Here is a 14,034-nt window from a genome sequence, read left to right as displayed (position 1 = left end):
CAGCCACTATCAAAATTCCCCTTATGCCACTATGAATTGATTTTATGGCTCTAATGAATAAATGGACCAACAGCAGTAGAAGAACTGGCCTGAACCAGGAACTCAAGCCTTTATCATTCACATTCTGAAATAATTAGGACATACGTGGGTAAGATTTGTAGGCAGAGGTAATAATCATTTATTAAGACCTGATGACAGCATTGAAAAGATAAAAATACTCTTCCAGATGCTTAAATTTTCTTTAACTTCTATGCATATAAATGCAGGCAAAGTAAATAGCTTATCAAAATAAGCATTCAGGTATATTGGCATATAGAATATAAAATGCCCCTGCATGTACCAAATGCTCACACTCAACTTGCTGCCATCTCAAAACTTTGGAGTGGATTTGCCATATCCTCCAGGTCACCCCATAAAGACATGACAGGCATCCTGCCAGAGTTTTAACTCCAGGGAGGGCAACTTTGTTGTTAAGGATTTCTGGACATTCCCAAGCCATGTCCTTGAATAGCTGGGTGTATATACCCTACATACACACAAACACACAAGGTTATTTCTGTAGAGGGGAAGCAATTTCATCTTTACTTGCTTTTTCTACTCATTGAGATGTCTGCACCTCCAGCATATAGAATTCCTCCAATAAATATCATAACTTTTTTATAAAAACACAGGCACAGTCCGCTTAATCAAACACAAAATCATTGTAGTAACACTGAAAGTCACCCCTTTTTAATTAGTGAATTTTAAGCACAAAAATATTGTTTTAAAAGTTAGCCCATTTGAAACAATCCTAACAAATCACAGCTTTTAGAAGGGAGATCTTATAACTGTGAGAATGCTTAAAATATTTCTTCTGTATATTACAAAATTCTGCCATGATTTTGAAATTTATACACAAATACACAAATTCAAACTACAGAAAACCTAGGCTGCACGGAAACTTCAGTTTTGTGGTTTATGAGTTGTTTTGCTTTCTCAGCCTTTTTTGAAGTTACAGAATGATGGCATTGCACTTGTTTTTGGTGTCAGAGATCATTCCTTTGTTTTACATATAGTAGTAAATATAGTTAATATTTCATGGCATTAGAGTGAGTATGAGGCACATCAAGAATGGATTGACGACTACAACAACTTCAGTCCTAGATCAAAATCTTTACATTCTTCCTGCTAAATCCTAAAGCACGTTCCTTACCTTCTGAAAACAAAAGTCTCTGATTTTCTCTATCTGTTCTAGTTCAAGCCAAAACTTCTAATGCCAAGAGCACTAAAATGGCCCTTTATCAAGCTATTCTGCGATTGAGCAGACACAGACAAACCACCTTTCTGCCTCAAGATGTAAAAATTGATCAGATGGTACTGTCTATTAATGTTCAAAAAACATCATTGCTCTTGCAAACATCTAAGACAAAGATGTTTAATTCATTATCATTTTTATACAAACAAGATAAACGTATAAGTACAATACTGTCCATCAATTGCTCCTCAGCAAGCTGTCCATGTTTATTCTCCTGCTCTGTGGTGTCCCAAACTAAAATTAATTCATACACCTTACATTTCTTTTCTTGCAACCTTAATTTACCTTGCATTCATGCTGAGAGCTCATTCATAAACAGTTTCTGTAGAACAGCTGACACGTAGCTTGTTCACATGTCACAGCATTCAACGTTACAATTAAATCATCGGACAGCATCCCAGAGAGCCTTGCACTGATAGAGACCTCCAGTGTGCGAGCTGCCCTTTGTCTGCACGTGCCCTGGCACTCGTCTCTATCCCCACGAGCTGCCCTCGGAATCTGCCACAGGAGAGGACGTGCCTCATTTCCTTCGCCGACCACAGAGGATTCACTGCGAGAAAATGCGGCCTCCGGCAACAAAACATTGTTTTTCAGGGTCCTTTCTGGCATCTGTTTCTTTGGATATTCTGCCTCAATAATAGTCATGTTTAAAAATGTCAGAGAGGGAAAAACCCTCTATATTGATATAATTACATATATCCAGTTTATATTTAAACTAGTGACACTATGGTTTATTACATATTGGACAATGGGGATGATGGCAGGAGGTGAGGCCCTTGCTGGTAATCAAAGCCCTGGGCTGCACACATAAGACATTTAATTTGCAATGTCAGATCTGATACTTTGTTTGGTCTTAGAGAAGTCATCTGACTCTTGTCTCTCATGTAAATACACACACATATATAAAAAAAAAATCCCTCACTTTAACTAACAAAAAAGAACAAACACAGTTGCCTTCCAGTAATGGTGCAAAGGTTAATCTACTCGTACATTCAGAAGCATGAAAGTACATTGTGGATTTCAAATATTATTAATTCTCACAGACACATATTTACTACTGTACCAAGCCAAAAGGGACTGAGTTATTTCCTTCATGGAACAATTCCCTAAAGCTAAGAAAGATGTGAACGTGTTAGAAAATTTCCCAACATTATTAATAGGAAATGAAATAAAATAAAGGACCACATGACAATAAACTCTTTTTACCACATCTGCTTTTCTAAACTACATGTCTCTCTACCCATAAAAGCCAGATGAATCAATAGCTTATATCAAAGAATATACTACTTAGAACATACTTAAAAATGCAGTCACTGGTATGCATTTAAATACTAAATAAATTGTGACTGAGCAGGAAATTGATCTAAAGATGGTTAGGTTCATACTGGAAGAAAAGATATATTCTCAGCTACTTATTAAAACATGGATAAATGACAAGGATATTTCTTGTAAGAAAAAGCACTCCATATTTTGCCGTCATATTCAACATGCTAAATATCATTTCCAGATTCTGTGATGAACCTCTCAGAAAAAAAAAAAAAAAAAAAAGATGGGGGGCGGGAAATACTCAGTTTTGTTGAATTTCGAACCAATTTAATTTATTGCTTATTTGCTCCTCCTTAAGGCTGCAACTTCTCTGAATAATTAAAATATTACAACTAAAGTTGTACAACTACAGCTCACAATTTGTTGCAGGCACAGATATTTATTAAAAAATGTCAAGACTGGCCATAAAGGTTTACAGATTTTCAACCAGCAACTTCAGGAGCCAAGCAAAACAATACATTTATTTGTTGAGCTACTATGTCAGCCAAGAATGGTTACACTTCTCTCAATCCAAAGGTCATGCTAAGATTTGCTACTTAAGAGGTAACAAGATGCCTGCTGTTTTCAAGGACAGCAATTCAATTCCATGTCTGAACTGTAATTGTGATATGCAGCGAGTTTCTCACTCTTGACATGTTGGGTAAGAAAGGTTGCTATTTAAGGTGATGCCCTCTGGGTGAGGAAAATTGAAGGACCAGTACACTGCACGACATATGCTGTAAGCTATTACACCTGTACAGCAGCTAGTCCTGAAGTATTAACAGAGAAGGACAGCATGTGATGGCATTCTGCCTTCTTGATGCCATCCACTGCAATGCTAACAGAAGAAACTCCATATCTCAATACCAAGAATCTTACTCAAATAGAAATATGAGTGGTGTCACACAGCCTCTGTAATGAGATCACTTTGGAAAGCAGTTAAGCTGCATGAACAGTATATTCATACACAAGACAGGGAGCAGTTTACAATTACACAAGCAAAAGTCAGCACACTGCTAAATCTTGATTATTATAAAACCTCATGCTACTGAAAATTCTTTTACTGACTCCATAAAACTTAAATGAAAAGCAAAAGAGGAGTCTTCCAAATAGAGATGCACAAACCTTCCTCCACATACAGTAGGTATCATAATGCAATCCAAAAAGAACTGTGGCTAGAATTCCATGCGCACAAAAAAGCTTTCCAGGTGAGAAAATCTGATTTCCAAACTCAGGTTAGAATCAAGCCTGTGGTCTGTGACTTCAGCTCCAGTGAACTTGCTGGTGTTCGAAGCTTTTAAAGAAATTAAGGAATCTTGACAAAAGCCACAATTGCGCTACACTCTATTGTTTGAGTGTTTTTACTGATTGTTTAGCAGCTGACTCCTTTCACCATAATAAAGGTACCAGAATAAGGCCTTATAATACCTGCACTATTTCTCATTCATAATGAATTAAAATAACAATATTACTATGAAGATCTTTCATAACAGACTACTTTTGGAATATTTATTACATATTAAGGGCTTTAAGACATTTTTCCTTCCTTTATGCTACACCCCTCCTTTTTAGCCTCTAATTTCTGAGTTGGCTTTCTTGAGACATAACTGATTTTAATTAAAAAGCACAGAAACAAAACCTGTGATATGAAAACCTGTCCAGATTAGAGAAGGTGCAATTCCAATTCTAACACTATGACAAACTACTGAATATTCAAAAACAAAAAAAGGGGAAAAAGTTACACAACTAAAAACTCCCATTACTACAACAACTGTTTCTGTAATCCTTCCAGAAAGGGCTGCAACAACCACCACTCCTAAATTACATTTCTCTTCAAAAATACTGTACACATATCTACACAACTATTGTAAGTCATGTCAGCTTTTAAAACATAGAATCAAATGTATATTTCTAAAATGTATAATCAATATTACTACACATGTGAAACTAGCTTTAGAGTCTAACTGGCAAATGTACTGAAGTCAGCAACTGATGGCATAATTAGTTACAGCAGAACCATAAGCAGATATGATTAAACTTTAAAAGGTTTAAGTAATTTTATCGCTGTAAAATGCTTGTTGATAAAAGCTCTAAGCTTTGAAGATACAAAGCTAAGATTAATAGACCAATTTCTGACATATCATTATTAATTTTTTAATAGGATAGTGTCCACAGGCCCTTTTCAGAATTCTAGCATCATTACACCAGGCATTGTACAAAGTTCACAATACACAGACTGCTTTCTAAAGATGCTGGAAACTGTTTTTATGACCCTAAAAGTCATGACTAATCCAATATTTCTAATATTTAAAAAAAAAATAATAGCAGGAAGCAGACGAAAGAGAAGAAGACCAGAAACCATAACGGCTGTGAGGATTAACTACATTAATAACATCATGACTTGTAGTGAAAGCTGGGTGGGGTTTTTTTCCCTTCTTGTCATAAAAGGAAACACAGGCAAGTTTTGCTGGTCATTCTGCAAGTGATATGATCAGGTAATCTCCTAATAGTGTCACAGCAGGGATGTGTGTCCAGAAAGTATTTCTCCAGGGAATTAAAAATGAAGAAAAACTAGCTGTAAGACAGGAATCTATAGCAGAAGAAAAGCATGACATGACAGTACCTTACTGGAAAGACAAAAGATACTTTAGTATCTTTACTAAAGTATCTAAAGATACTTTAGAAATTGATTGAATTGGTAAGGGACGGATTAAGGCAAAACAAAGACTCAAATCCTGACTAGATGTATGCACATGTTTATATAGTATTATTTACAGACTCTGACTACATGCATATGTTATAAATTATGGCAGCAGGGGCTTGGTGCTTCTCCTTTACCACAGCACCACAGTGGTACAACTCCAGTGTTTTCCCTTGTAGTTTACACTACCTTGGACTAGCAAAGCAATGAGATCTGGGAATTCTGCATCAGGACAGTCTGCAGAATTGGTCTCTTGTCAGATTATTTTATGAGTGCTTTTTAACTTCAATCACTATACTCCCACTTGCCCAGACTTACAACCCTATGTGTACTAGCAAAGCAACACTAAGCTGTAAATTCCTTCTGTCTGGTCCCAGCAAGACAATCATTATCTGGAGATGGACATGATAGCATAGAATAATTTAAATAGCTATTCTACAAACCAACCTTTCTTCTCAGTCAGAAAAGGGAGGGAAAATAAATGGGTATTAAAACAGATCACAGTTTAAAGTAATGAAACCAACATACATTTGTTGTTCACTCAAGTATTTCTGACCTGACCATCTGGGAAAAGAAAAGGCAGTACTTCATGGCAATAGGTATTATGGTAGTCCTAACATGCTGAGTTACTGAACTGTCTGAAATGTTTATGGCTAATTAACTTTAAGTTACACTGACAAGTTTCAACATCAGTCATACATACATATACAGAGATATATTTTATAAGGCTACAAAACTGTCTGAGTTTTATTAGCAATAAAAAAATGTCAGCTTTTATCATGCAAGCAACTATTAAAACCATGTGAAAGAGGCAAACTGAGAAAGAACAGGAAAAGTATACAGATCTCATTGTTGTGACCAGTCTCAAAAGGTTATTACACTGATACATAATGTTATAATAAAACAATCAGAAAATTAATATACTGAGTCACTACATGGATCTGATGGCCAGCTGAAAGAAGAGAAAGGAAGAAACAACCAGGAGAAACACTGTACCTTTTAGCACTAGTTGACAATTTAGCAGCTGTTTTGCTTGATATTTTTCCCTCTTTTTTCTTGGGTTGAACTTGCTCCCTTTCTTGTTCCTGCTGAACACCTTCACGCTGATCTCCATCAGAGCTGCCTCCACTGGTGCTTGGACTATCATCCACTCTCTGCCCCTCTGTAGACATGGCAGATGCTGCACTGAACAAAGACAAACGACTGAAGTTAGTTTTTTGAGAAGAAACTGCCTAATTGTATTTCTTACATGCTTAAGGAAAGAACACATGGGATACATGTCTTTGTCCTAATAAAACACTTGTGTCACAGTAGTTCAGTAATCCTCGTACTGAAGAGTTTTGCCACAAGCATCTTAACAATATTCCAGGAGCTGGCAATTTTAAACCCTATACCACTGCCACCCCCAAAAAACCCCAACCAACCCACAACCAAAAACTACAAAACAAACACACAAACCAATCCCCCTGCCAAACTCTTCACACACACACACACATATATATATGAAAACCAGAAGTTACTGAAGTTAAGTGGGAAACATAATCCTGCAAGTGTAAAACCATTCACTGTGAATTATGCTTTCCAACCACTCAACAACACCATCAGTTAGCTGTCCCATCAACTATGCCACCAGTTCAAATCTACCACAGCTAGTTAAAAACTGAGAGTTATTACTATCTTAGGACTCTCTGTTATCCCATATGAAATAAATCTGTGGGCTCATTCCAAGTGTACAATGTGGGTTTCCACATTACAAAATCCACATCTTGGCATGCTTGATGGAAACGCAGAACTGAAATGCTCTAAAACAGGACTGCTTGTGTTTACTAATGTTGGTAGAGGATATAACCAAGTTTTTTTCCTGACATTTCATTCAGGCAACATGAGGCAACAAACTTGTCAGAGAACATGAGCAGCAAGAAATCTCAGCATATTTCAGAAGTCAAGTTAATGCTTTATTCACACACTTCTGATACTAGTTAGCTATTTTAATGTCTTCCTTCATTTTAAATAGTATAACAATACGCCGACAGATGAGGAATTACAAGCCCACTGTTACAGCTGTCATGACTTCTCAAACTCTCAAACTGTTCTAATGAAGGACAGATGTCCATGAAAAACCCTTACTGAATTTGCATATCAGTCAGTGGCACTGACTGATTTTAAAAAAACAAAAACCCAAAACCAAACAAAACCCCAAACCAACAAAACCAAAACCAAATTAAAACCAAGTGAAACTCAGGTATTTCCTTTAACTCCAAATCTGTACTTTATATACCAGTGTTATATATCCTCCTCTAGAGATTTTTAATAAAAAGCACACAGGCCTAAATGTTACTTGCTTACACCCACACAATCCCCATATATCTGGGTGGTTTTCTGATCAAATCTGTCTGAATGAAGAATTTGCTCTTTTATACACAAAGAGTTTCAAATTGCTGTGAACTTCGACTCTCTTTTCCTCTTACCTATGTACAGACATCATCACAATTAAGAAGAAAACTATTCACCTTGACTATTATGTGTTTTAAGACTCGCTCAAGGGAGAATAATGAGATTTCAGGCTCAGATTCAACCATGCTTGTTCTATGGATTAAACAAAGTTCATCTCCCTGTACATATTTATGGAAAGAGACAGCAAAGGAAAAGTAAATTAATATCAATGCCAACAAGGGCTATATTGAAAAGGATGCTTTTTAAAAAGGCCTAAGTGTTCTTATTACAGAACAGAAATAAATGTACTCCTATACTGAAAACCCTTGCCAAGATCTAATACTATCACATAATACACACTATGGAGTAGAAGAAATAATCTCTTTAGGCATTATTGACACATCCAACTAACTTCAGGAGGAATTACGTCTCTTTTGTCTATCTTGTGAAGCTATACTGAAAAAGAATTCTGGAAGTATGGCTCCCCTTCAAAATGTTTAGGCATTAAAACAAACAGCAATCAATACCAAGTGATAGATATGTGACTAAAGTTTCCCTTCATCAGCTTAAGGTGCATTTTTGATTTTATAACAGAAAATAGTATTTTTGAATCTAAATATATATAAATACACAACACCCAACCTGCTTATTAAGATAACTGAAATAATGCAGAGTTTCTGTCTTAAAATTAAAATACAAAAAATGTCCACTCCTAGAGAACAATTTCTCCTATAGTACAGCTACAACAATACATTTAACATAATCCATAAATTTACACAGGCTGATGTTCAGATATTTAAATCCAGGTTGTGAGATTTCAAGGTAAAGCAGCAGAACACTTAGAGGTAATAAACAACAAAAGTATCACATTCTGAAAAGTCAAAATATGCAACTATAATGCAATTTTGGTAGTAAGTACCCATTTTCCTTGCTTCCATATAAAGCTAAAATACAACCTCATCTCTTTTTATAACACCTAATGTTGTCCTTTATTTGCCCTAGATTTTACTTCTGACCTTTGCTTAATACATCTAATTTTAAAGAGAAAAATTCTCTCTTCACAATGTACATAGGCTTTAACACTGCAGGCCAGAAAGTTAAAAGCATATTTAATAATGCTTATATGCATAGGACATCTGCTATTAATATTATAAATATTACTATTATCCAAAAAACAACTGTATTCGCTTCATAAGTTCAGGTTACTATCCAGCAGACAAATACTGTAACAGTAGCCCAGAGCATATAATTACTGTAACATGTAATGCCAGCATTTACAAGAGGAAAATGTTTAAATCTGTCATTTGCTGTCTGGCTAGTTTCTGGGGGAGGGGGGTGTTGCTGGCTTTTGGGTGTTTTTTTCTTTTCTCCTTCTGTCCCTGTTCCTCTTTCTAACATCCACGCAACTCTTTCTATTCCCTCTCCTCACAAAACCTGCAATTTTAGGAAGTTCTGTTCAAGGGATGCTCAATACCGCAGTAAAAGCGTGTTTTAAGGGGCCTGAAATTAGACACTTCTAATGGGGTCAAGCTTAGAAGACACACAAACATATGAACAAGTAAGAGAATGGGGGGAAAAAGTCAACTGAGAGGATGACACTGCCAAGAAAACATTTTGCTGCCACTAATACAGACAGAAATACAAGATACTCCTTGAGCTGTGTGTTTGCAAGTGTCAGGCAGGGCAAGAGGGGAGACACACCATGTCCAGGTTCCCGGCTGCCAGGCTATTCTACATTCAGACGGGGGTTGCTAACCTCCCTGCTGCTGTGCAGAGAAAAATGAGCAGAGGGGGCAGAGGGAGGAATGAAGGGGAACTTAAAAGTCTCTGTCTTAACGTGAGATGAATCAGCACCGAGAGAGAGAGATCCAAGTGTAACTACAGCTATCAGTTTGAAGTGAAGGGTGTCCAAAATATTTTGCTTTTGTCAAATATATCCACCGGCACCTTCCCTTTCCTCCTCAAACTAAAAGCAAAACCAAACCCACAACAATAAAAACAAACAAACCAACAAAAAAAACCAAACAAACCAACAAAAAAACCCAAAGACAAAAATACCCCAAACCACCAGTCGTTATCAGATATCACACAGCACCAAAAAAAAAAAAAAAAAAATTTAAAAATCCACCAGTCGGGGATAGCAAGATTCTGGCAATGTGCAGATGGGTCCCAAGGGCGGCAGAGCTAGTGATGATGTCTTTCTAAAGCGCTCGTAATTTCCTATAAGCCAAGATAAATTGAGTATTTCTGCAGGGTCCACCACGAGCAGCAATGGCAGCAGCCGCCTCACTTCATCTTCATTAGGAACCATAAAGGGCAAAAAGACCTCAGCATCGCGGGACGGCAGGCAGAAGGAGCCCGGTCTGTGCAAGAGGAGGGTCCGCCACGGAGAGGGGCACCCGGAAGGATGGGACGTGACGGGACGGGACAGGAAGGCAGCCCCGGGCTCCCACGGCCCCGCGTGGGCACTCTCCGGTCGGGAAGCCCCCGCCGCACGGAGCGGGTGGGGGCCACGAGCATCCCCAAACCACACACCCCCCGCACTCCCACGGCCCGGCGGGCGGCGTCCGGGCCGGGGTGAGAAGTAGGAGAAGACCGAGAAGAGGAGGAGGAGGAGACTGAGAGAGGAAGACGTCGGGGGCACATGCGGGAAGGGAGAGGGTTGGGCTGCGGGCTCCTTGGGGCGCGGGGGTGGAGGCTCAGTGCCTTTCCCGAGGGGTTCCAGCCCGGGGTGCCCAGGGCGGTGGCGGGGCTGTGGGATAGCGCATCCCAGGAGGCTCGGTGGCGGTGGGGACAGGGGGTGCCCCAGGGGCGCAGAGAGTGCCGCGGGGACCATGCGGAGCGGGGGTGGGGAGCGGGGGTGGTCGCTGCTCCCGCCCGCAGCAGGGCGAGCAGGACAAATGGACACGGAAGAGTTGCTGAAAGGGTGTGGGGGTGCTGAGGAGCAATGGAGGCTGGATGGAGCCTGGGGGAGCGGGGAGCGCCGCCAGAGATGCCGAGGTGGCCGGGGGCGGCGGGGGGGTGGCCGGGACGGTTGCTATGAAAGGGCACGGCCGAGGATGACAAGGGGGGCAAGGGGGGTACCAGGCAGCACCGGGGGCATGCGGAGAGGGCAGGGAAGATGAAGGATAAAGATAGAGACCGAGGGTGGCAGATAAACGTGGGGGAGAGAGAGGGTGCTGCCGTGGGGGAGGGATGGCGAGCGACGGGGGGGTAGGAGCCCAGCGGGGGGAGGGGAGGCAGACGGGGAGCTCAGCCGGGGCAGAGGTAGGTGTACCTCGGCAGAGACGGGGGGAAAGCCGCCGCTACCTGCAGGCAAGCGCAGGTCTCTCTTTCGCTGGCGCCGGGCACAAGCTGCGGGACAATCCGTCGCGGTCGCCCCGACTCCGGCCGGGCGCGGGGCTGGAAAGGGGCTGCAGCCGCTCACTGAGTCATGAGCCCGCTGCCCCGCGCTCCTCGCTCTCGGCTTCCTCTCCCCTTTCCCGTCTCTCCCGAGCAGCAGCGACAGCCGCCGCCGCTCCTGCCCCCGCTGCCCGGAGAGAAGTGAAGCCGCTGCCGCGCGCGCGCGCGCACCCCCGCCGCCGCCTCCGCGCGCGCGCGCCCCCACCCGTCCGCGCGGCGCCGCGCGCGCGCGCCCGCCAGCCAATTATCCCGGGCGCTCGCGGGCGCCGAGGGAGGGGCGGGAGGGCGGGGGCGCGCGCGCGGCTTCGGCAAGGGGGTGGGGGGGGGGGAAGTGACGGGATGGGGGCGCGCGCGTCCGCGGGGGCTGGCGGAGGCCGCGCGCCGCCGGGCACGGGGGAGGGGCAAGAGGCGGTGGCGGGAGCGCGCGTTAAAGGGAAGCACCGGGGGCTGGGCGGGGTCAGCGGGGCAGAGGAGGAAGGAGGAGGCGGGAGGGGATGGGGCGAGCCGGGACCTTCGGCCGGGGACTCGGGGGGATGGAGGTGAGGGTGCCCGGCCTTTCTCCCCGCCGCCGCCGGGCTGCCGTGGGCCCCCACGCGAAAGTCCGGGAGGTGGAAGGGGCGGGCCGGGACAGGGCAGGGGGCGGCGGAGGCCGGTATCAACTTTCTCGGCTCTTCTCGTCTTTTTCGGCTCCTTTGTTCCCCTCGGCAGTCGCCCCCTCCTCCGCCCCCTCCCCGGTCCGGCGGCCCGCAGCTCCCCAGCCCTTTGTCTCCGCGGGAGCGGCCCGGGGGGACGCGGCCGGTGCCCCGGGCGGGCCGGGACGCGGTACCTGGGGAGGGGCCGTGCGAGGGTACGGGGTGCCTCGGCCGGCCTGCCGCCCGGGCCCAGGCCCTGGCACTCGGGGGCCACACTTGGTGTCACCGTGGTAGTTTCGACCGCTGCGCGGCATCAGCACGGCGGGGTGGCACAAACCGCCCCCGGCCGCTGGCGGCCCCGGTGACGTGCAGCATCCCGGCTGGAGATAGGCGCAGTCGCCTGATTGTGGCCAGGTAAATGAACCTCACCTCCCACGCAGGCAGGCATTGCCTCTGTGGAAAGCATCGCAGTCAGGAATGGGAGAGGCCAAGGCAGAGCCGCGCTTAAATGTTAGTTGTTTAGTGGGAATATTAACGTGGAACAAACCAAACCTCCAGCAGAACTGGCTGTCAGGTAACCCCGGTGCGCTGGGCGATCAAACACGTCTGTCCCTGTGCCGACCCTGCTGCTTTAATATTTACATAATATGCTTAGCTATGTTATGTAAACTATCACCTCAAACCTTTCTTCCTCTAACAGAGAAATATACCAGCTAAGGGCTAAAGGGGTAATGCCAAGTCAAAATGTTTTCCCTCTTTTAACAACTAAAGGGAGTTAAAAAAATAAAACATGTTCTTACCATCCCACATGTAGGAGGAAAAGTTTCTCCCTGCTTGAGCTGTGAAGTATTGTATTTTTCCTTACTTATGGTTGAGGTGTAGGTGGAGCTTATGCCACCAAACACACACAAGTAGAGAACTTGAAGCACTACTGAGATATATATGGATTAGAAACATCATTGATACCTGCTCTTGTATTATATCCAGATAGCATACATGTTTTTTGCAGTTTACCTGTATGTAAAATTGATCATATTCTTTGTTGAGAAATTGTTTTTAAATTACTTGGTTTGTTTCCTCTTTCTATTTCTTTGCTAAATAATCCCAGTGATATTTTCACCCTAACCTAAAAATACCACAGTCAGCTAGTTCTACCTATTCTCTGTGCATTTACAAGATATTTTCTTGCTTGTGTTGGAGAAAAGCTCCTAATTGCAGCTAGGTGGGTTTCTATCTGCTAAGCATACATCGACTTCTCAGGAGTACTAATAATGTAGTAATTAATAGAATATGAGGTGTGAAAATCCTTCAAAAAATGCAAACCTCCTGCAAGTAACGCTACTCATTGTGCTGAAAGGTGCACTGCACACTCTTAACGTCATGGTTCTCTTTTCTAAAATCACTTAAACCATGCTTTTTCCTTTCAGTCATTTGAAAACAGACCTCCTGAAAACCATCCAGGAAGTGATAAAATTAAATTCTAAATGATTCTTCTAACCATATTTCCTTAGTGTTTCTCTGACAGCATAAGGGTGCCTTAAAAGGAGGCACACATTGATCTGTGTTAACTCCTCGGCCCATCTCAGGACGTCTCTGTGGTGGCAGTTCATGGTGCTTCATTACAGATCTTTCCTGCTAGGATTTGCAGGAAGCACAGAGAAAGAAGCTGAGTGAATAGCCTAATTGAGACAGGGGCAGGATGGGGCCATACAGTGTCCCTGAATCTGGGTCATAATTTCCCAGTGCCAAAATAATCAAGGGAGCGCTGAAGTGTTTCAGCACCGAGTGAGAGGTTTGAGTCATCACGAGTCAGGCCCTGATTTTTTTCTTTTGGTGTGTAACCTCTGGCCCAGAGCCCTAAATGGTTGGGCTTAAATTAAGGACAACTAAACCAGGCAGAAGGTTTGTGCTGCCTTGTGAATAGAACATACACACTGAGGTGTGCCCTGTTTTAAAAGCAGAGGTTTTGAATGAGCCCTACCTGTGCAGTGTAAAGGGAGTAGGGCAGGGTAGTCAGCTGCTCCCATTTTTATCCTTTTGACCTTTCAAAATGACATGTTTGGCCCTCAGATGTTAAAGGTGGCATAATATTGCTCAAAAATCCTTTGCAAGACTTTTCTAAATTTGGATTATATAGGTTGAGTGCTGGCCCTTTTGAAGTGAGTGGCAATGCTTTACTGTTAGATTTCACCCATGCTGGAGTGCTAAGGCACACAGTTACACTTCCCCCCTCCGTGCTTAGTTTAGTGTGGTTTCTAAAAGGTGAC

The 14,034-nt window shown here is 43.0% G+C and overlaps 1 protein-coding gene across 4 annotated transcripts in view; it reads right to left on the bottom strand.

Annotated features, from left to right (window-relative positions):
* LOC131559528 (ubiquitin-conjugating enzyme E2 E2) overlaps positions 1–11,281 on the bottom strand; it is a 201,840-nt gene extending 190,559 nt beyond the window's left edge. Inside the window, exons 1-2 of one of the 4 annotated variants that reach the window (XM_058807927.1) lie at positions 11,043–11,281; positions 6,297–6,485 (exon numbers count right to left, since the gene is read on the bottom strand). In XM_058807927.1, coding sequence (XP_058663910.1) covers positions 6,297–6,472 — 176 coding nt within the window. In that variant the 5' untranslated portion in view covers positions 6,473–6,485; positions 11,043–11,281. Of the gene's footprint in view, positions 1–6,296; positions 6,486–11,010 lie in introns of all 4 variants that reach the window. The other 3 variants (XM_058807936.1, XM_058807944.1, XM_058807952.1) reach the window with 3 other exon arrangements.
* Positions 11,282–14,034: the final 2,753 nt, after the last annotated feature.

The sequence above is a fragment of the Ammospiza caudacuta genome, chromosome 1 (genome assembly GCF_027887145.1).
Source record: "Ammospiza caudacuta isolate bAmmCau1 chromosome 1, bAmmCau1.pri, whole genome shotgun sequence".
Lineage (NCBI taxonomy): Eukaryota > Metazoa > Chordata > Aves > Passeriformes > Passerellidae > Ammospiza > Ammospiza caudacuta.
This window is presented reverse-complemented; position numbering and strand designations above follow the sequence as displayed.